At 42.3% G+C, this 21953-nt stretch overlaps 1 protein-coding gene across 1 annotated transcript in view; it reads left to right on the top strand.

Annotated features, from left to right (window-relative positions):
- Nucleotides 1-21953, top strand: part of LOC310791545 (uncharacterized protein) — a gene marked incomplete at both ends in the record, with an annotated part of 557869 nt that overhangs the window by 24492 nt on the left and 511424 nt on the right. Inside the window, 4 exons of the mRNA XM_083653217.1 lie at nucleotides 6817-6962; nucleotides 7147-7267; nucleotides 10462-10586; nucleotides 10749-10869. Coding sequence (XP_083509343.1) covers nucleotides 6817-6962; nucleotides 7147-7267; nucleotides 10462-10586; nucleotides 10749-10869 — 513 coding nt within the window. The remainder of the gene's footprint in view (nucleotides 1-6816; nucleotides 6963-7146; nucleotides 7268-10461; nucleotides 10587-10748; nucleotides 10870-21953) is intronic.

Below are 21953 nucleotides of genomic sequence, written 5' to 3'. Positions count from 1 at the left end.
TTGTAATAATTATTACAAATAACAGCAACAAAGAATCTATAGCGGACACGTTTCTGCTCTGGAGTAGAGACAGAGAGACAGACAGCTGAAACTAACCTAGGCTATGAGGCAAATAATCTGAAATTAGCTCAGTCTAATGCCAGTTCAATTCAGGCAGTGAATTGAATTTAAAAGTCAAGCAACATTATCATGCAGATTACTGACTAGTATTAGTCTATCAATCTGACAGACAGACAGGCAGACCGACAGACTTTCACTGGATGCAGAAATTACGCAGCTGCTCTCCCCCTCTCTCTCTCTCCCCCTTGCAAGGGGAGAGAGAGAGAGAGAGAGACGGGTTGCCATGTTGGTTATCATAACCCCCGAAGAGGCATATTTTTAAGAGGGTAAAACGTTACATAAACAGCCTAAACTACCGTAGTCTAAAATAACAAACCTATAACACAACTCCACAATACAACCCTGACAAACTTTAGAAACAGCGTTTTAAATCCTAGAGTAGTCTATAATATAGCCTACCATTTGCAAGTACTTCCAAACCCGTTTAACTGGCAACGTGAGGAGGGCTGCACCGCTGCACGTGCAGGCAGAGTGAGAAGCAGAGAGCAGCAGGCTCTGTCAGCGCAGTATACTTTCACTTTTGACTTCAACTTCAAGAGCTTCAAAAGTATATTTAGCGGTCGAATTTCACAATAATCTTTACAGAGAATGAAAGCCAAGGCTTTATTTTACTATAATCTGATGAAACCCCAAAACAGGAGAAATAAATATTTTCTGATAAAATCGTGTTTTCTAGACAAACAGCCAGCGCGACAAGCGACTGATTTGGTCAGAGCAGGTCACATATACTTGCTATCTCTGAGTCTCATTTAGATCAATCATTTGAAGACTCTGAAATTAAAATACAAGGCTACACTATATACAGAAAAGATAGAGACAGAAATGGGGGGGGAGTGGCAGCCTATGTACAGAGTCATATTCTTGTCAAACTGAGGGAAGACCTGATGATAAGGGACGTGGAAGCTTTATGGTTGCAGGTTCATCTGCCGCATATCAAACCCATATTAGTGGGATGCTGCTATAGACCACCGTCTGCCAATGCTGCATACTTGGATAAATTATGTGAGATGCTAGACAAGGTATCTGATTGTCATAATGAAATGTATTGTTTAGGTGACATAAATATTGATTTCCTGTCTTCCAATTGTCCTCTAAAGAAAAAAATTGTTGCTACTGCAAAGGCATGTAACCTGGTTCAGCTGGTCAACCAACCCACTAGAATCTGTATTAACAAAAAAGGAAAGTCTTCATCTACATGTATTGACCTTATTTTCACTAATTCATCAGATGTATGTTCAAAAGTGCTATCGGTACCCATTGGGTGCACTAACCATAACATAATAGCCTTTACAAGAAAAACAAAAGTTCCCAAAACAGGACCCAGAATTATTTATAAAAGACTGTACAATAATTTTTGTGAAGAAAGTTTTTTAATGGAGATGGAAGTGGTACCATGGCATGGTGTATGTGCAGAGCAAAACCCAGAAATGGCACTGAATTTATGTCACTCTTTTTGAAAGTGGCTAACAGGCATGCACCTGTTAAAAAATGTACGGTCAAGGCAGCTAAAGCACCATGGCTAGATGAAGAGCTGCGAAAATGCATGTCTATGAGAAATGAACAAAGGAGAAAAGCAAGTGATTCTGGTTGTTTGGTTGAATGGCAGAGCTACTGTAAACTCAGAAACATGGTAACAAAATTGAATAGAAAGAAAAAGAAGGAATATTTTCAAACAAGGATAAAGGACATTAAAAATGACAGTAAGCAGTTGTGGAAGACAATGAATGAAGCCTTAGGTAAAGGAGTAAACAGTGTGCCTACTTTTATTGAAGATCAGGGGTCATTCATAACAAAACCGGGTGACATTGCTCAGTATTTTAACGATTTCTTCATTAACAAAGTTAACAATCTGAGGAGAAATATGTGTTATGATAAGGGGGAATGTGCTGCTAAGATAACGGACCGTATTATGAAGAAGAAAAATTGTAGATTTAAGCTGGAGACTATTGAAATTAAAAAAGTAGAAGAGTTTTTGAAATCTATTAAAAGTGAAAAACCAGCAGGGCTGGATAATATGGATGGTAGATTGTTGAAAACATCTGCACATTTGGTGGCCGGAGCAATAACCCACATCTTCAATCAAAGTATAAGCTGGGGCATATGCCCTCAGAGTTGGAAGGAAGCTAAAGTTATTCCGCTAATTAAAAATGCAAAAGCTAACCTCACTGGTGCAAATAGTCGACCAGTAAGCATTCTGCCTGTTCTAGGAAAAATCATGGAAAAAATTGTTTTCAAACAAATACAGAGCTATTTCACTAAGAACAAGTTGAATACACACTTTCAGCATGCATACAGGGAAGACTACTCTACCTGCACAGCATTAACACAATTGGTAGATGACTGTTTTATAAATATTGATGAAAAAAAAATGATGGGTACGGTTCTATTGGATTTTAGTGCAGCATTCGATGTGATTGACCATGGTTTGCTATTGGAAAAACTTATTGCATATGGTTTTGAAGACTCTGCTGTTGCCTGGATAAAAAGTTATTTGTCCAGCAGGACACAGAGAGTGTTTTTTAATGGTTCATTATCAGACATGAAAAACTTACAGTTTGGTATTCCTCAAGGGAGTTGCCTTGGGCCTCTCCTATACACTATATTCACGAACGATCTGCCATTGGTCTTAGAAAAGGCCAATGTGATGATGTACGCGGATGACACTACGATGTAGCCTACTGGGCATCTGAGTCAGTGGAGGATCTGACAGAGGCTCTCAACAAAGAGATTCTGTTGGTCTTAAAATGGATAACTGATAATAGAATGGTGTTGAATAGTTCAAAGACAAAATGCATAGTATTTGGTTCGCAGAGTGTGCTGCAATCTAATCCAAAGTTAAATCTAATACTGAATGGAACAGAAATTGAACAGGTCAGTGAAACAAAGTTACTGGGTGTAACATTGGACAATCATCTACTGTATCATGGTCATTACATATTGATCACATAACTAAGAAAATGGGGAAGGGGTTAGCATTAATCAGAAGATCTGCTGAGTATTTAACATCTGATTCAGTGGTCCAGGTTATACAAGCACTGGTCTTGTGTCATCTTGACTACTGTCCTGCTGTGTGGTCCAGTGCATCAAAACAGGAACTAAGGAAACTACAAATTGGTCAAAACAAAGCAGCTCGTATTGCACTTAAATGTAATTACAGGTCAAGTGCAGTGCTAATGCATAAAAAACTAGCATGGCTGATGGTGGAACAAAGACTGCTTGTGAGTCTAATTTTGTTTTTCAGAAAGATCTGTGGTAGCAAGGAACCAGAATGTTTATATAATCATATTCAATATACATGTGACAGACATACCCGCGCTACCAGACAGGTGGCGAGGGAGCATTTCACTTTACCTAGGCCTAGAACAAATGCAATGAAAAAATCTGTCATGTACAGAGCCATGTCTGAATGGAATGCTCTACCTCCTACAATTATAAATATAGAAAGTAGATATAGACTTAAAAAGAAGCTAAAGTACATTTTATAATTTCATAACTAGTTAATTATACGCAATGAATGGAACTGGTATTAGAAATAGTGATTATACACCTAGATATCGTATAGAGTTGATAGTAATTAATGTAGTAATATAGTTAGACGTTATATAACATAAGGATGTACTATGGGTGGACAGATGATAGATAATGATTGATAAACGGATAGTAATGTATTAGTTAGGCTATAGGTAGATGTATTATATTATAGTATTATATGCCTGTATATACTGTATAGTATTTTAGGAAGATTGTGATGGAGGTTACATGGTTATTTGGATGGACATATGCTGTATTTAGAACCAGGTTGAGTGAGTTTTTGTTTGTTTTCTCTTGTTTGTCTTAAATTTATGATTTTAAAATGTGTTTTGTCTTTTACTTTGCATATTTGTAATGTATCTGTATTGTTTGTTTTGACTGTGGACCCCAGGAAGAGTAGCTGTTGCCTTGTGTAATGGCTAATGGGGATCCTAATAAACTAAACTAAACTGAAGATATGGGGGGGAACACAACCACAGCGCCCACAGTGTCCCAGGCGAGAATCGAACTCAGGACCTTCTGACTGCGAGGCGACAGCTCTACCACTGAGCCACCGTGCCCCGGATTGTAGATATCAAACATATAAGTCAATAGCAAACATCACAGGAAATCACAGAGGATAAAAACACAATAAAGCCCTAGGGCTTATTTCCATTGTGGTCCCGGTCGTTGGTCACGTTCCAACCCTCCCACCGCTCCCTCCGCCCCTCCACTAGCGCAAGCCGTCTCGCCCCCCCCTTGCTTCGCGGGCTTAGGGGCCGCTCTCAATCTCGCCTCTTTTCCTGTCTCGCCCCCAAATGGTGGAACGAGCTCCCCCCCCTAGTCAGGACATCCGAATCTCTCCCCATCTTCCGCAATCGGTTAAAAACCCATCTCTTTTCCCTCCATTTCACCTCCCCCTAACCTTCCCTTTCCATCACCCTTAACATGCTGCCCACGTACCTTCAACTGTCTGTTTATTTGTTTGTTGGCTTTTATTGTATTTATCTTTTTCCCTTATCTCTGTTTCCACTATGTATGTTACATGATTTTATGGTTGTTATTTTCTGTATGTACGTCGCTTTGGAGAAAGGCGTCTGCCAAATGAAATAAAGTAAAGTAAAGTAAAGTAAATCACTCTGATTGGCTGGTCAGGGGTAGAGAAATCACTCTGATTGGCTGGTCAGGGGTAGAGAAATCACTCTGATTGGCTGGTCAGGGGTAGATGAATCACTCTGATTGGCTGGTCAGGGGTAGGGAAAACGCTCTGCTCATTTTCCAACTTCATCTCATCTGATCATTCCAATACACGGATATTTTCACGACGTGACTTTGGTAAAGTCTATCGCCTCTCGCTACATGATACCTATTTAGTTTGGTTTCTCCTTATTCTTCACCTCCGCCTCTTCCTTTCTTCTTCCACAAGCAAAAGACCAGACAAGACCTGACAACACCAGTTCCATTTGCAACTTTTCATCTGACATATTCTCCATTAGAAGCCTACGTGGAGGTAGAAACCGCTCTTCAAAGAAATTACTGGTGTGGATAAAAGTGGTCACTTTAGACAGTCATTCGGGAACAGTAATAATATCCAACGCGGATTTTTATTTGCGGTTTCATTCAATGAGGAAATAGGCGTGTCTGGGGCTGTAGGAGTTGGAGCAGTCCATATTGCATTGTGATTGGCAGTTGTTAACTCATTCACCGCCAAAGACGTCTTTGACGTGTTATCAGAAATAGCCCTCCCCGCCAATGACGTGTTTGACGTGTTTTTGTTTTTATTAGTGCAGCGCTTAGTTCAAACACTTTCCCAGCCTGTGACACAGACACATGTCCCTAACCTCAAAGTCAAGCCGACAGCACGTTATCAAACACATACCGCAGCTGTTGTTTGAAACGAGGAAGAAGGAGGAAAGGAGGAAAAACAGAGAAACGCGCTTCCTTGTAGAGAGGAAAAAACGCCATTGAAACGCCCCTCGGCGCGCTGCACTGCTGCCTTGCTGCAGGGCGAACGGATTGCCTAGTCAAACCCGTGACGAACATGATCGATCCGCTTCCAGCAGCGCCTGGTCCCAAAGCCAAGCCGGACCCGTTCCTGTGTCGTGTCGCAGCATTCGTCCCAGCCCGAACGAGAGGAGGAAAACGAGCAGCAGAGGAGGGAAAACGCTGATGGGGAAGGAGGGGGAAGGAGGTGCGGGGGAAGGAGGTGCGATCTAGCAGCAGCTGTGGACAGAACTCTCTCTCTCTGTGTGTGTGTGTGTGTGTGTGTGTGTGTGTGTGTGTGTGTCTGTCTGTGTCTGTCTGTGTGTCTGTCTGTCTGTCTGTCTGTCTGTCTGTCTGTGTGTCTGTCTGTCTGTCTGTCTGTCTGTCTGCACACTCACTCACACTGAGCAAACTGTATTGTTGAATGTAAAAAAAGCACTTCATATATATATATATATATATATATTTTTTTTGTCATTTGTGTCATAATGAATAATATTTACATGTCTGATGTCAATACAGTTCAAAATAAAAGAATTGAGAGCGAGTTCTGCCTGAGATTGTGTGCTGTACATAAATGCCATTTTCTGCAATTTCTTTTCTCAGAGAGACCTTTTGGGTGAAAACAGGGTGTATATAAATGGCTATAAGTAGAGTACAGAACATGCTAAAAGCTCACTTTTTTTTTCCTGGTGAACCCAGAGACGTACATCTTCATTTTGAGGTATTGCAAATCACTTTGGTGCTAATAGATAATTTACTGTGGGTCTTGAAAGATGACCAACAATTATGAAAATCTTTGGCCTGTGCTAAATATTGGCAGTCCTAAACTGGCCATGAATGAGTTAAAAACCACGCCTCTTTTGCGGGCACGAGCTCCAGTGCACGGGCAATTTCATGTGCACGAGCTCTCAGCTTGATTAGAAAAACCTGGTTCGAGTTAATGAGTGGCAATCGACGTTCGTAGTACAAGTTAACTACAATCGAGCTGATCTGGTTTAGACAAACCAGATCAAGGGACAGATCCTGGATCTTCTTATAGAACATTCGTGGTATAGGGCCCTGGCATCCTGGACACTTATCAACAGACCATGTTATCAAAAACTCCAGATGTCAGAAAAACTGACAATGTGCAACGTTGCAAGAAGTTGTGTGTCTTTACTAGAGCTAATGATGATATGTATCAAACATCTGTGTTTGCAGAGGTCAGCACCACATGCAGAGAGCAGAGTCTCCAGTACCCAGCTGTCTGTCTATGAAGAGTGACCAGTCTAAAGACAGACCTCTAAACTTCAGTAATGAACCTGGAAAGAAAAAGAAAAAAAATAAGAAAAGAAAGAACCAGGAAGGTAAGAGAACTGGTTAGACTGTGAGTCTCAATATTATTATTTTTGTCTAAAATGAATTTCTAAAATTTCCACATTTATTTGGATGACAATTGACGGACCCCCTGCAGTACCTCCACGAACCCCCGAGGGCAGTGGTGCCAAATGTTTTTACATTTCAAATCTACTTTTTTACATTTTTCAACAGAACCCTCCCCCACCCGCCAGGGAGCAGAGTCTCCAGTACCCAGCTGTCTGTCGATGAAGAGTGACTTTTCTATGGATAGACCTCTCAACTTCAGTAATGAACCTGGACCTTCAGACACAAGGTAAGAGGACTGGTTATACTGCAATGAGGAAATGTTATTTGATATCCTACAGTATTGAGGTGAGCTTGTATTTACAAGGCTGCAAATTAATGCTGAACAAACAATGACTCAAATTAAACAATGAATAATGAAAATTGAAGAAGAGCTAAGTAGGCTACAGATATGGGCTATATCTGGTGAACACAGAGCCCACTAACAGGCCTACAGCTCAGTTCCTGCAGCATATCGCTCAAAAGGCCACTTCCCTACTGAAGAAAGTATTTTCTGTTCATTTTCTGTTTCTGTTCTGGTCGCCGACCCCAAGGTTGGGAAAGCCGGGAGTAGCCCCTCCCTCTCTACCACCCACGCAAACCACATACGTATTCAGATTGTCACTTGCTGATCAGTAAATCTTTAGTGAATTAAACTTTAGGACACAGATGTGTGAAACTCTCTGAGTATAAATTATATCATGCAAGTTCTCATGTGTTTTCCTGCAAAAATGGCTGCATAGTTTCTGTCTAAAACAGTTTAGTGGTAAATACATAGGTGGGTAAACTATCCAAGGTGAGTAGTTTATCCACTATAGGCTATGAATGAATGAATTAATTTATTTGGTGATAAGATAAAAAGAACAACGAGAAGTGGACAAGTACAAATATCAAACATATAAGTCAAAGCAAACATCACAGGAAATCACCGAGGATCAAAACACAATAAAGCCCTAGGGCTTATTTCCATTGTGGTCCCGGTCGTTGGTGTGAGAAATCACTCTGATTGGCTGGTCAGGGGTAGAGAAATCACTCTGATTGGCTGGTCAGGGGTAGAGAAATCACTCTGATTGGCTGGTCAGGGGTAGAGAAATCACTCTGATTGGCTGGTCAGGGGTAGGGAAAACACACAAAACGCTCTGCTCATTTTCCAACTTCATCTCATCTGATCATTCCAATACACGGATATTTTCACAACGTGCTTTTGGGAAAGTCCATCGCCTCTCGCTGCATGATACTCATTTAGTGTGGTTTCTCCTTATTCTTCACCTCTTCCTTTCTTCTTCCACAAGTAAAAGACCAGACAAGAGGTTACAGGTAGCTCAAAACAGAGCAGCACGTATCGTTCTGCACTGTCCATATAGAACAAGTGTAAGTATAATGAATAATAATTTAGCTTGGTTAAGTGTAAAGAGCAGGTTGCATTATTCTCTCGTGTGCTATGTGAAAAATATCATCATAACTAAAACCCCAAAAATACTTTATAGTAAATTGTCATTTTTTGCAGATAGTCATAATTATTCTACTCGCCAGTCGTCAGAAGGTCGGTTTTTGTTGCCTCCATGCAGAACTAGTCTATTTCAGAGAACAGTTTATTACAGAGCAATGGTGGCATGGAATTCATTACCACATTTTTTGATTTCACAAAGTAATAAAACATGCTTTAACAAAAAACTAAAATTATATCTGTTTACACAAGAACTGTAAAATATAACATGACCTTTGTTTTTCAGCTTTTCATTCATTGTTATAAAGGAATTTATTTTCTCACTTATTCAATTAATTACATATTCAATTATTATATAGAGCAATTGTATGTATTAGATAAGTTTTGAGCTAGTGTTTGTGGTTATGTGTTTTGTTGGTTTTTGCCTTGTGTGTCTAAGTGGTTGTAGTAGCATGTATGAGTAAGAATGATACAGATATGTATATTTGTAAATAATGTTTGTATGTGAATATAATGTATTTTCATAATTGAAGTATTGTAAAATATTAATGTGGACCCCAGGAAGAGTAGCTACTGTTTTTTAAAGTAGCTAATGGGGATCTAAATAAACAAACAAACAAACAAACAAACCTGATAACACCAGTTCCATTTGCAACTTTTCATCTGACATATTCTCCATTAGAAGCCTACGTGGAGGTAGAAACCGCTCTTCAAAGAAATTACTGGTGTGGATAAAAGTGGTCACTTTAGATCCTAGTTCCTCATAGCGCGGCTCGCGAAGCTTTAGTTGGTGGCTCTAAGAAATTGCAAAAAAAAAAAAAAAATCTTTTTTAGATTTTTTTTTTTTTAAGATTTTTTCCCCCCTGCTCTCCCCAAAATTTCAATAAACCTTTATGGCATATTATTACAATACAACAATACTGGTGTTGACCATAATAGAAGGTGCCAAATCATTCAAAACAATACGCATTTTGCTTTTAGGAGTATTGTGCCAGCGTGCAGCGCTGTTCCAAAACGTGTCAACGTGTGTCGTTGCCTGGGAAACGCACATCCCATAATACAACTGTTCGCATCGCATCCCATAATAGTATGATGATACTTGGGATGCCATTGCGAACATAGATGTGAACAGGTTAGCTAAAACTTCAACGTCGCCAGCGACGGCCCCCACCGTTGCGGTCGTGGTTCGTTTCGAAATCCCTCCAGGCCTGAAAGATTTTCTAGGCCCTAGAAAATCTTTCAGGCCTGGAGGGATTTCGAAACGTACCCCAAGGTACCCTAGGGGAAACTTGTGTGTGTGTGTGTGTGTGTGTGTGTGTGTGTGTGTGTGTGTGTGTGTATGTGTGTATGTGTGTGTGTGGAAAACAATAAAACAAAAAAATGGTAGGCAGATGTGCTTGGTTGGGGTGGCTTTTGGTGTTTTGCAGTAAAAGTGGCTCTCCTATTGACTTTGTCCTGCCAGTGCGGCTCTCATCGAAGAAATAGTGAGGATCACTGCTTCAGACAGTCATTCGGGAACAGTAATAATATCCAACCCGGATTTTTATTTGTGGTTTCATTCAATGAGGAAATAGGCGTGTCTGGGGCTGTAGGAGTTGGAGCAGTCCATATTGCATTGTGATTGGCAGTTGTTAAAAACCACGCCTCTTTTGCGGGCACGAGCTCCAGTGCACGGGCATTTTCATGTGCACGAGCTCTCAGCTTGATTAGAAAAACCTGGTTCGAGTTAACGAGTGGCAATCGACGTTCATAGTACAAGTTAACTACAAGATCAAGTAGTTCAATCAAATCAATCGATCAAACCAGATCAAGGGACAGATCCTGGATCTTCTTATACAACATTCGTGGTATAGGGCCCTGGCATCCTGGACACTTATCAACAGACCATGTTATCAAAACTCCAGATGTCAGAAAAACTGACAATGTGCAACGTTGCAAGAAGTTGTGTGTCTTTACTAGAACTAATGATGATATGTATCAAACATTTGTGTTTGCAGAGGTCAGCACCACATGCAGAGAGCAGAGTCTCCAGTACCCAGCTGTCTGTCTATGAAGAGTGACCAGTCTAAAGACAGACCTCTAAACTTCAGTAATGAACCTGGAAAGAAAGACTGGTTTGACTGTGAGTCTCAATATTATTATCTTTGTCTAAAATGCATTTCCAAAATTTCCACATTTATTTTGATGAAAATTGACGGACCCCCTGCAGTACCTCCACGAACCCCCGAGGGCAGGGGTGCCCAAAGTTTTTACATTTCACATCTACTTTTACATTTTTCAACAGCACCCTCCCCCACCCGCCAGGGAGCAGAGTCTCCAGTACCCAGCTGTCTGTCGATGAAGAGTGACTTTTCTATGGATAGACCTCTCAACTTCAGTAATGAACCTGGACCTTCAGACACAAGGTAAGAGGACTGGTTATACTGCAATAAGGAAATGTTATTTGATATCCTACAGTATTGAGGTGAGCTTGTATTTACAAGGCTGCAAATTAATGCTGAACAAACAATGACTCAAATTAAACAATGAATTATGAAAATTGAAGAAGAGCTAAGTAGGCTACAGATATGGGCTATAACTGGTGAACACAGAGCCCACTAACAGGTCTACAGCTCAGTTCCTGCAGCATATCGCTCAAAAGGCCACTTCCTTACTGAAGAAAGTATTTTCTGTTCATAAGGGGGTCACACGTTATTTCTCTATCATGACAATTAGCGGTATGTATATTTACATTTACATTCTGTCATTTAGCTGACGCTTTGTGAAAACGTAGGGTAGCTTCAGTTGTTTAAAATTGGGGGTGTGGTGTTTATATTATTATAACAATAATTATTTGTATCGATCAATTATTAGAAATTTTAGGGGACTCAAATTGAATTCCATGTGACCCCAAGGTTGGGAAAGCCGGGAGTAGCCCCTCCCTCTCCTCCACCCACGCAAACCACATACGTATTCAGATTGTCACTTGCTGATCAGTAAATCTTTAGTAAATTAAACGTTGGGACACAGATGTGTGAAACTCTCTGAGTATAAATTAATTCCAACATGCAAGTTATCATGTGTTTTCCTGCAAAAATGGCTGCATAGTTTCTGTCTAAAACAGTTTAGTGGTAAATACATAGGTGGGTAAACTATCCAAGGTGAGTAGTTTATCCACTATAGGCTATGAATGAATGAATGAATTTATTTGGTGATAAGATAAAAAGAACAACGAGAAGTGGACAAGTACAAATATCAAACATATAAGTCAATAGCAAACATCACAGGAAATCACTGAGGATAAAAACACAATAAAGCCCTAGGGCTTATTTCCATTGTGGTCCCGGTCGTTGGTGTGAGAAATCACTCTGATTGGCTGGTCAGGGGTAGAGAAATCACTCTGATTGGCTGGTCAGGGGTAGAGAAATCACTCTGATTGGCTGGTCAGGGGTAGAGAAATCACTCTGATTGGCTGGTCAGGGGTAGAGAAATCACTCTGATTGGCTGGTCAGGGGTAGAGAAATCACTCTGATTGGCTGGTCAGGGGTAGGGAAAACACACAAAATGCTCTGCTCATTTTCCAACTTCATCTCATCTGATCATTCCAATACACGGATATTTTCATGACGTGTCTTTGGTAAAGTCTATCGCCTCTCGCTGCAGGATACCCATTTAGTGTGGTTTCTCCTTATTATTCCTTTCTTCTTCCACAAGTAAAAGACCAGACAAGACCTGACAACACAACTATATATATATATATATATATATATATATATATATATATATATATATATATATATATATATATATATATATATATATATACATATATATATATATATATATATATATATAAATAAAAGACCAGACAAGGCCTGACAACAACAGTTCCATTTGCAACTTTTCATCTGACATATTCTCCATTAGAAGGAGCTATATTAAGTGAGAGAAATAGTAGGCAAACACTGCTTTGTTTCATTAATCAGGTCTCACACAGGTGCAAATCGTACGTACTTGTTGCAGCACAAACTGATTTCACCAAGTAACAGTTGTTCCTGGACCAACATTTCCTCCTACTGTAGACTGTAGTATGGGCTGGGAAAGCCCCGCCCTGAACTCATTTGATTGGTCGCCGCAATTGCTTCTTCCTGAAAAGGAGTGGCAAGTAAAAAAGATGTGGTTAAGATTAGGGTTTTCTTATCTAACCACGACCATAACCAAACCCTAACCCTAACCACATTGTTGTACTTGCCTAAACCTAATGTTTTATACAAATGTGTGTGGTTAGGGAAGGGCTTCTAGTCAGTGTGCGAACTATACTCTGGCTTTCGGGGGAGCCACTACAGCCGCCGTCCGAAGGGCGGCGGCGGAAATTTGAGGCAATTTGAAGGCCAATTTAGGGGTATAACTCATTTTAAATCAGCACGCTCAAAGACACGGATACAGCTCTTGTCGTGTTCCACTTTTCTCTCCAAGAGAGAAAAGCGCGTTGCGCACACAGAGAGGGAGGGAGGACACAGAGAGGGAGGGAGGGTGAGAGAGAGCACAGAAAGGCAAAACGGGCGCACTGCTCTCCATATACACTGCATCCACATTCACAAGAACATGATATCTCTGCCCAACACTTTTATCCACTCCATAACGCACATGTCTGTCCCACTCACTGTGAAGTTCCTGACACACCATCTCACAAACAGTCCTCCATATGCGGGAGGACTCGGAGGTATTCCAGCAGCAGCAGCATTCACGTCGTCACTTTTTCCACATCTGCGTTTGAAGTAGAAGCGACTTGTTGCTGTTCAACTGACGGCTGCTTCCATTTCTTCGTGAATGTAAAGTTTGTCAAACTGCCTTGTTTTCTTTTTTACATCTTGCTGTTGTTTTAAATCTGACCTGAGCGCGTGAGTGACGTTTGATTTGCACCTGCGCCGCCACGCTTCGATGTGGTGATGATAAGAATAACATGCATGTCGGGGCTTACAGGGAATTTGACAGTGATTGAGCACACTCTGAATCATACGATTAAAATAGCGTAATTTTACGCATTATTCACTATGAAGGTACAGAAAAAGAAATAGAAAATACATGGGGTAATATATATTAGTCAATAATTTAGAGACCCCCCCAAATTTCACAAGTCATGCTTTCAGGGGGTCTGCTATTTCTTTAAGGGGAGCCAAAGCCCCCCCAGCTCCCCCGTAGTTCGCACCCTGCTTCTAGTCATGAGTCCAGACAGGCAGCTTGCAGGCAAGTGTTCGCTAAGCCTTGGCTGAGGAGCTCTTTACCTGAGATGATGAGAGCTTCCTCAGCATCATAGATGTTCAGCCTAGCTACCAGGCCAAGCCCCAGCAGCAGCCTAGCTACCAGGCCAAGCCCCAGCAGCAGCCTAGCTACCAGGCCAAGCCCCAGCAGCAGCCTAGCTACCGGCTGAACCACCAGCAGTCTGTGTGCCTGCCTCTCCTGAACCGACTAACCTGTGAAGAGCCCATCCTGATTGTCTTCTCCATAAAGACACAGATACCTTCACAATGTTCATAATGTGTTTCTCTCAGGATGCAGCAGGAGAGAGCAGACTCCCCTGAGCCCAGCTGTGTGTCCATGAAGAGTGACTGGTCTATGTCTCTCCCTTATAACTTCAAAGATGGACAGCACTCTACTGATCTGAGGTATTTATTTGAAACCGATGATCACAACAGATGCTGTTGTCAAATTCACAGTTATCAGATGTAGAATTGGTCCGACCCTTCATCACATCCAATCAGAGCAGCATTTACACAGTTGAGTTCATTGTGTGTGTGTGTGTGTGTGTGTGTGTGTGTGTGTGTGTGTGTGTGTGTGTGTGTGTGTGTGTGTGTGTGTGTGACCTTATATGACGTCATACATCATGTCTTCTCAACAGAGTCGAGGAGAGGTCAGAGGTTTCCAGTGGTCCATCTGCCCAGGAGCATCAAACAGACCTGGACTCCATATTTACGGTGTGAAAAGAAATAACACATTTTACTTCAGCTACACACAAAAACACCTTGTACTTCACCATCAAGTGAAATCAACCTGTTACAAAAAGGACAGAGGCTACTGTATCATCACAGCTAGTTATTATGGTTAGGAGTTACTAAGTTATGCCTAACATCACGGCTAGTTATTAAGGTTAGCAGTGACTAATTATGCCTAACCCAGGAGTTTTGAAAGAGTGGCAGAGTGAGCCTCCCCTGAGAGCTCATATAGACAGGTGCGCCCCTTCCCCCTATCCCCCCCGCGCACGATTATTATTGCCATTATTACTATTATTGTTGTATGTTCCACTCGAAGAGTAGAGTGCACACACATCCAGAAGTCTATTTCAACAGGTGCTGGAAAAAATACACGTATAGAAAAAGGAAAAGATAATCCGCACACTGTTTTTGAAGCTCCCACGGTGAGTTTTTTATTACAAAAAGGTAACGTTTCGACCCTCACGGGTCTTCGTCAGGCAGTACAAAGAACATGCTCTCTGTGGGCATATATATAACCTCATATGGGGTATGTTCCACTCGGGCATACAAACAAGTTCCAAAAATGTTGTTAACACATTCACTGCCAACAACGTGTAAACACGTTTTCAGAATCCAGCTGTTGACTGCCAACAACGTGTTAACACGTTTTCAGAATCGATTTTTTTTTTTTGACAGTGGATCGTTGATCTGGCCCTTTTGCATCTTCTATTATACTGTTAGAGCCGCCGGGCGTGTGCAATCCATTCCGCCGACCCACTGAGTGGCGACGGTGCTCAGACTATTGAGTGTTGTTTGGCCAGAAACGCACGCATTCCAGCTGAGCTCAACCGAGGACCCAGAAGCGAACGAGCCTCATTCTCATACTGTAGGCGAAAACCTTTCACACGGGCGCACGGCGGTGGGGGGTTCCAAAGGTGGACTGGGTGGAAAGCACACTTTGAAGCGCGCAGCATAAAGCCTAGAGTCACACAAGGCTTCGTCAAAGCTCTCAACCGAAAATCCAAGAACGGATTAAGCCACATCCACGCTCGCCGACGAGGGGCCGCCAGAGAGGGAGGCTGCTGCTCACTGCTCAGACAGGCAGGAGAGACTGGCTTGTGACTGACAAACGCTGCTGAAATCCACCAGACACGCCCACGGAGGGAGGAGTTGTAAGGAGAGGGGGTGCGGGTGCTGCTATGGAGGAAATTACTGTTCAGAACTATATTGTTTATGTCTGATGTCTCACTGATGCCAAAAATAAATGGTTAAAGTGACTATTTGATTGAATTTCACAAAACTGCGATTATCTCAGCTTTTTGTCTCAGACGCTGAAACCATGCTGTACTCAACGGCTAATATCTACATAACTACTAACTCTACAAACTAACTCTTTTAGACAGAGAAAGCACACATTCTATTAGTACTTTTGTGAACTTTGTGTTCACAAAGTCCAAGCAGAAAATTATCCTTGGCTCTTGTAAAATGAGCCAGAATCCTCAAAAAAACCCTCTGGCAAAAGCTACCTACAGTAAAAAAAAAAGGCTGGCAGTGAATGTGTTAACATCTTTATCCTATATTCTTTAAGATCTTTATCCTTTTTTCCACATATCTTCTTTAAACATTTAAATGTCTTCATCCACTCTGAAGGACTTTTAATAGTTATTTTTTAAACACATCTTTATTATAACTAGCAGGATACCCGTCCCGTGCAGTGTATCTGTTCTGTGTAGCTGTAAATGTTGCGTTCTCTGCACGTTAAACCTGTATTGTGTGCTGCAGGCTGCCCAGCGTGAACAGACAGTTTCCCAGCCCCATAAATGTCATAAGATTAGTCGGAAAGCTCCCCAACAGATACAAAAACATGGGCACATGTGCTTGATGTACATACAAAGAACTGCTGTGATCTGATTTGTGAAACACACATTTAAAGAAATCATGATTTCCTTCTCCCTGGAGCTTCTCCTCTGACAGCTCCTCACTCGCCTCAGGCAGCCAGACTGCAGGAGCTCCGCCCCCGGCTGATTCGTGCGGTGGAGGCTGCGTAGCCATTGTGCAGCATGGCCAAGTTGCGCCAGAGATTTGATATCCCACCGTCTCTGGTTGCGCATTTTCTTCTCTTAGATTTTTCCCACTCACGACCACACCTCCTCTCAAGTTGTCTTGCGCCCCCCAGTGGAGACGCGGCCTAAACTTTGAGAACCGCTGGCCTAACCCAATCACTAATGGCCCAATTCCACCGCAGCTAGTAGCGCGGTCCCGCTCCGCTCGACTCGATAAATGGTCTCATTCCACCACTAAAAACTATCCCAGCCCGGTTTGTATTGGGGTCGAGTCGTGCTACTTTTAGTACCTGCCTCGTCGTGGTTCTATTCTGTGAACCCGGGTTCATACGGTGACGTGAAAACATTGTTGACGACTGATTGGTCAGGCAGAATCGTGTTTACTCTGTCTACTGACTGTCAATGCAATGCTGGCGGCTGCATACCAGTTTAGTGTTCTTACCTTCTCTTCTGTTATGTATATTTCCATCAGTCTTTTGTGTTGCTGCCTTCGCCTCCGGTGAAATAAAATCGGGGGAGCTCAGGGAGCTCTGTAGCTGAGTGGAGGCTGCAGCGCTCCGCTAGGCCGCAGCGGGTGTTTGGTGAAGCCACGGTCTTGCCTGGTGAGAGGCCGCGGGGTAGAGGCTTCACTCTGTTGCGCCTCTCCTGTCCCCGCACAGCGCAGCGCATGCCTGTGAGTTTGACTAACTACAAAGTGATATCCATTCTCTTGGCCGATTGTCACATTTGCCCATGTACACTGTAGGTCATTTAGAGGCACCAGTATTTCATAAACAGTTTAAAAGTTCTGTGGATGGATTTAATTGTAACGTTATGTCATAGCCTACTTCGGCTATAAGCGAAGGACAGATATGCGGTACATACAAATGACGACCAGCTGTGGGCGGGGGTGGGTGGGGGCAGATGATCCGCGGTGGAAGCAAAACGTCCATCGGGCCGATACGATTAGAGCCGAGTGGTGACGAGCTGTGCAGGGCAGTAAAATGTGGTGGAAATGAGCCATAATAGTCCAGGCATTTTACGCAAATATGTGGGTCAACCTCACACTAATTGCAACAAAACCAAACTCAACTGATTTTGTATCCTCAATATGTCCTCAATGAAGGAAAAAAAGTGTTAAAGGAACACTATTCATCATTCATCTAGTTTGACAGTTATTGAGAGTTGATTTGAGTTAATGAGTTATTCATTTGAGTTAGTGTGGACCAGTGATGTCACTGGTCCACACTTTAACACTCAATAACTGTCAAATTAAATGACAGACTTCACAACCGTTTACAGTTTTCTGATATACTACTGATGTTCTAATGATACAAAGCTGGTTGAAAATGGGCGGAGTGTTCCTTTAAGGAAATGTATGAAGGGAAAGTTTTGAAAATGACCTAAATATGATGGTAGCCTACCAAAAACTTTTTTTTCTTTTTTTTTTCTTTTTTTAATGTGCCATAAATCTCATCACTTATACCCTGTATGTGTTTTTTGCTTCAAGGAGAAAACAAAATAAAATAAAAAATAAAATAAAATAAAATGTTATAAAATAAATAAACGTTTTTGGTAACATCATATAGGTCATTTTCTAAAATTTCCCTTCATACATTTCCTTAACACTTTTTTTCCTTCATTGAGGACATATTGAGGATAGAAAATCAGTTGAGTTTGGTTTTGTTGCAATTAGTGTGAGGTCAAGTGACATTTTTACTGGACTATAAGGCTTATGTCCTCCCTTACCATTAGCCTTTAGCCCTAATCTAAGATGAAATCTCTATCTCTAGTTTACTGACGTGAGAGTGAAACTTACTCACTTATGTGTTTGCAAGTGATCTCTGTTCAGGCAGCAGGGTAAAGATTACAGTTCATTAATTCACTGGTCTTCTTGATCTTCTGCGCTATCCGTCATGGCGTCGTTCTGAACTGGGGCATGGTTGGCTTGGTGATACCCAGCTCCATGGCATCGGTTTCAGTTGGACCACTTCGGATGTCGCTTGTTCTGGTCTTCATTCAAAGGCTGGATGCTTAGGAAATCCACAATCCCCAAATGTGATAAGTGTTGCATGTAGATGATCAAATATCCTATTAATTTTGAGAAGGTGCAAGTCTATCGTGTCATGTGGTGTTGATTGCTACTCCCGTAGCGTCTGCTACGTTAGTTTGGTAACTAACATAGCAGTACGTCCACACACGACCAGCTGTCCTCAACAAACATAACTTCACAGGTCTATGCGTCCACACACGACCAACTGTCCTCAAGAAACATAGCTTCACAGGTCTATGCGTCCACACACGACCAGCTGTCCTCAAGAAACATAGCTTCACAGGTCTATGCGTCCACACATGACCAGCTGTCCTCAAGAAACATAGCTTCACATGTCTATGCGTCCACACACGACCAGCTGTCCTCAAGAAACATAGCTTCACAGGTCTGTGCATCCACACACGACCAACTGTCCTCAAGAAACATAGCTTCACAGGTCTATGCGTCCACACATGACCAGCTGTCCTCAAGAAACATAGCTTCACAGGTCTATGCGTCCACACATGACCAGCTGTCCTCAAGAAACATAGCTTCACAGGTCTATGCGTCCACACACGACCAGCTGTCCTCAAGAAACATAGCTTCACAGGTCTGTGCGTCCACACACGACCAGCTGTCCTCAAGAAACATAGCTTCACAGGTCTGTGCGTCCACACACGACCAACTGTCCTCAAGAAATATAGCTTCACAGGTCTGTGCGTCCACACACGACCAGCTGTCCTCAAGAAACATCAGTGTTTCCCATACATAAAGGAATTTGTGGCGGGCCGCCACAATAATATTTGGACCGCCACAATAAGATGTTGACCAAATTTTTTTTTTTTTTTTTTTTTTTTTTACAGTGCACCTGAACACAACATGCAAGATATCCGCTGAATAAGTGTCCAATAAATGTTCATGACATTCTGGCCAATACTTCTGTTATAGCATTTCAGTCTGGAATATGGAATATCTTTCAATAATCTATGATTTAGCTGCTAAATTGTCAAATACCGCCATCTGCTCGCTACCCAGGCACTTATGTATGTACTTAACCCAACTAACTTAACCTAACTAACTATCCGGTGTGCACAACACTGTCAGCCTAAACTCCGGCTGACACCCCAAAAACCTACAATCCGCTACAGAAAAATGTATATTGTTTGTTTATTAACTGGCCCCTCGCCTTCTATCATTTCACGAAAGTGGCAAAGCAAGTTGAGTATCCCTGACCTATAGGGAGAAATTTAGTTTGTCATTGTAAACCCACAGCACAGTAATGATGACATGTTCTTCATAGATCTAGCCTTTTAATTTTGCTCTTAAGCTTTCTCAAAGTACACCAAATTCATGCATTTTACTTTAAAATGTTTAAAAAAATCTCACAGGGGGGCATACCCCCGCACCCCCCTAGGGGGTCTGCGGTCCCCCACCACAAATTCTCAAAATCCTGTGGGAAACACTGAACATAGCTTCACAGGTCTGTGCGTCCACACACGACCAACTGTCCTCAAGAAACATAGCTTCACAGGTCTGTGCGTCCACACACGACCAACTGTCCTCAAGAAACATAGCTTCACAGGTCTGTGCGTCCACACACGACCAACTGTCCTCAAGAAACATAGCTTCACAGGTCTGTGCGTCCACACACGACCAACTGTCCTCAAGAAACATAGCTTCACAGGTCTGTGCGTCCACACACGACCAGCTGTCTTCAAGAAACATAGCTTCACAGGTCTGTGTGTCCACACACGACCAGCTGTCCTCAAGAAACATAGCTTCACAGGTCTGTGTGTCCACACACGACCAACTGTCCTCAAGAAACATAGCTTCACAGGTCTGTGTGTCCACACACGACCAACTGTCCTCAAGAAACATAGCTTCACAGGTCTGTGCGTCCACACATGACCAACTGTCCTCAAGAAACATAGCTTCACAGGTCTGTGTGTCCACACACGACCAACTGTCCTCAAGAAACATAGCTTCACAGGTCTGTGCGTCCACACATGACCAACTGTCCTCAAGAAACATAGCTTCACAGGTCTGTGTGTCCACACACGACCAACTGTCCTCAAGAAACATAGCTTCACAGGTCTGTGTGTCCACACACGACCAGCTGTCCTCAAGAAACATAGCTTCACAGGTCTGTGTGTCCACACACGACCAACTGTCCTCAAGAAACATAGCTTCACAGGTCTGTGTGTCCACACACGACCAACTGTCCTCAAGAAACATAGCTTCACAGGTCTGTGCGTCCACACATGACCAGCTGTCCTCAAGAAACATAGCTTCACAGGTCTGTGTGTCCACACATGACCAACTGTCCTCAAGAAACATAGCTTCACAGGTCTGTGTGTCCACACACGATCAACTGTCCTCAAGAAACATAGCTTCACAGGTCTGTGCGTCCACACATGACCAGCTGTCCTCAAGAAACATAGCTTCACAGGTCTGTGTGTCCACACATGACCAACTGTCCTCAAGAAACAGTAGCTTCACAGGTCTGTGTGTCCACACACGATCAACTGTCCTCAAGAAACATAGCTTCACAGGTCTGTGTGTCCACACACGACTAGCTGTCCTCAAGAAACATAGCTTCATTTCAGCTACCAGACTGCTTTTGATCCATGCGGTTCATCTGTCGGCGTCCTCAATCAGTATCATCAACATCAGCTGCTCTTCCTTTGTATCTTAGGATGATATCATTTCATGGACAAGAGAAACCTTTGACCCAAATATGTCAGTACAGTACTTTCCCTGCAGCCCCCCCTAACTGTACACCTCCAGTACTACAATAATATAAGCAAAATCCTAATAAGTACTAAGAATAAGAAAGAAAGAAAGATGGATTTCTAAAAATTAAGAAAGTTATCTGACTAGTGTCATGATTGTAATGTTCTGCAGGGCGCAGCATATAAACCATTCTGGTCATTATAATGTCCCAACACAGTCTCACAAAGAATTGTGACATAGTAACGTGGGTCCACAGCCCAGATGTTCTACTTTCACCAAAACGTTTGTTTGGCCACTAGAGGTCGGGGCCGAGGCGGGGGTGAGGCGAGGATGAGGCTCCCACAACTCGCTACTGGGGCAACTCGGTGGTCACAGCCGGCTCAGTAACCAGGAAGTAGCTGTGGACTGAGGCAGAAACTGACGTTCATATTCAACTATTTTAGAGCCATTGTTGTGAAACTAGAAGGCTTTGTGCTGTGGGTCAACATTTCTATTCCATAATTATTTGTGAGATCATGTTGAATCTCCATGCTGCACTCTTTAGATCAGTCTCTGCAAGATGGATGTAATTTTGTGACCAGATTTTAGTATGAAGGTTTAATATGTATATTATTCTGTTCCAGCTGCTTGAGGAGAACATCATCACCTTTGTGAAGATGGAGCTGAGAAGGTTCCGGAGGGTTCTGAGTCCAGATGAGGCAGAATGCTCAGAGAGTCAGAGGGTGGAGGAG

This window comes from Poromitra crassiceps (assembly GCF_964638095.1).
Source record: "Poromitra crassiceps genome assembly, chromosome: 16".
Classification (NCBI taxonomy): domain Eukaryota; kingdom Metazoa; phylum Chordata; class Actinopteri; order Beryciformes; family Melamphaidae; genus Poromitra; species Poromitra crassiceps.
Note: the sequence above shows the minus strand (reverse complement) of the source record. Positions and strands in the feature narration are given on the sequence as shown.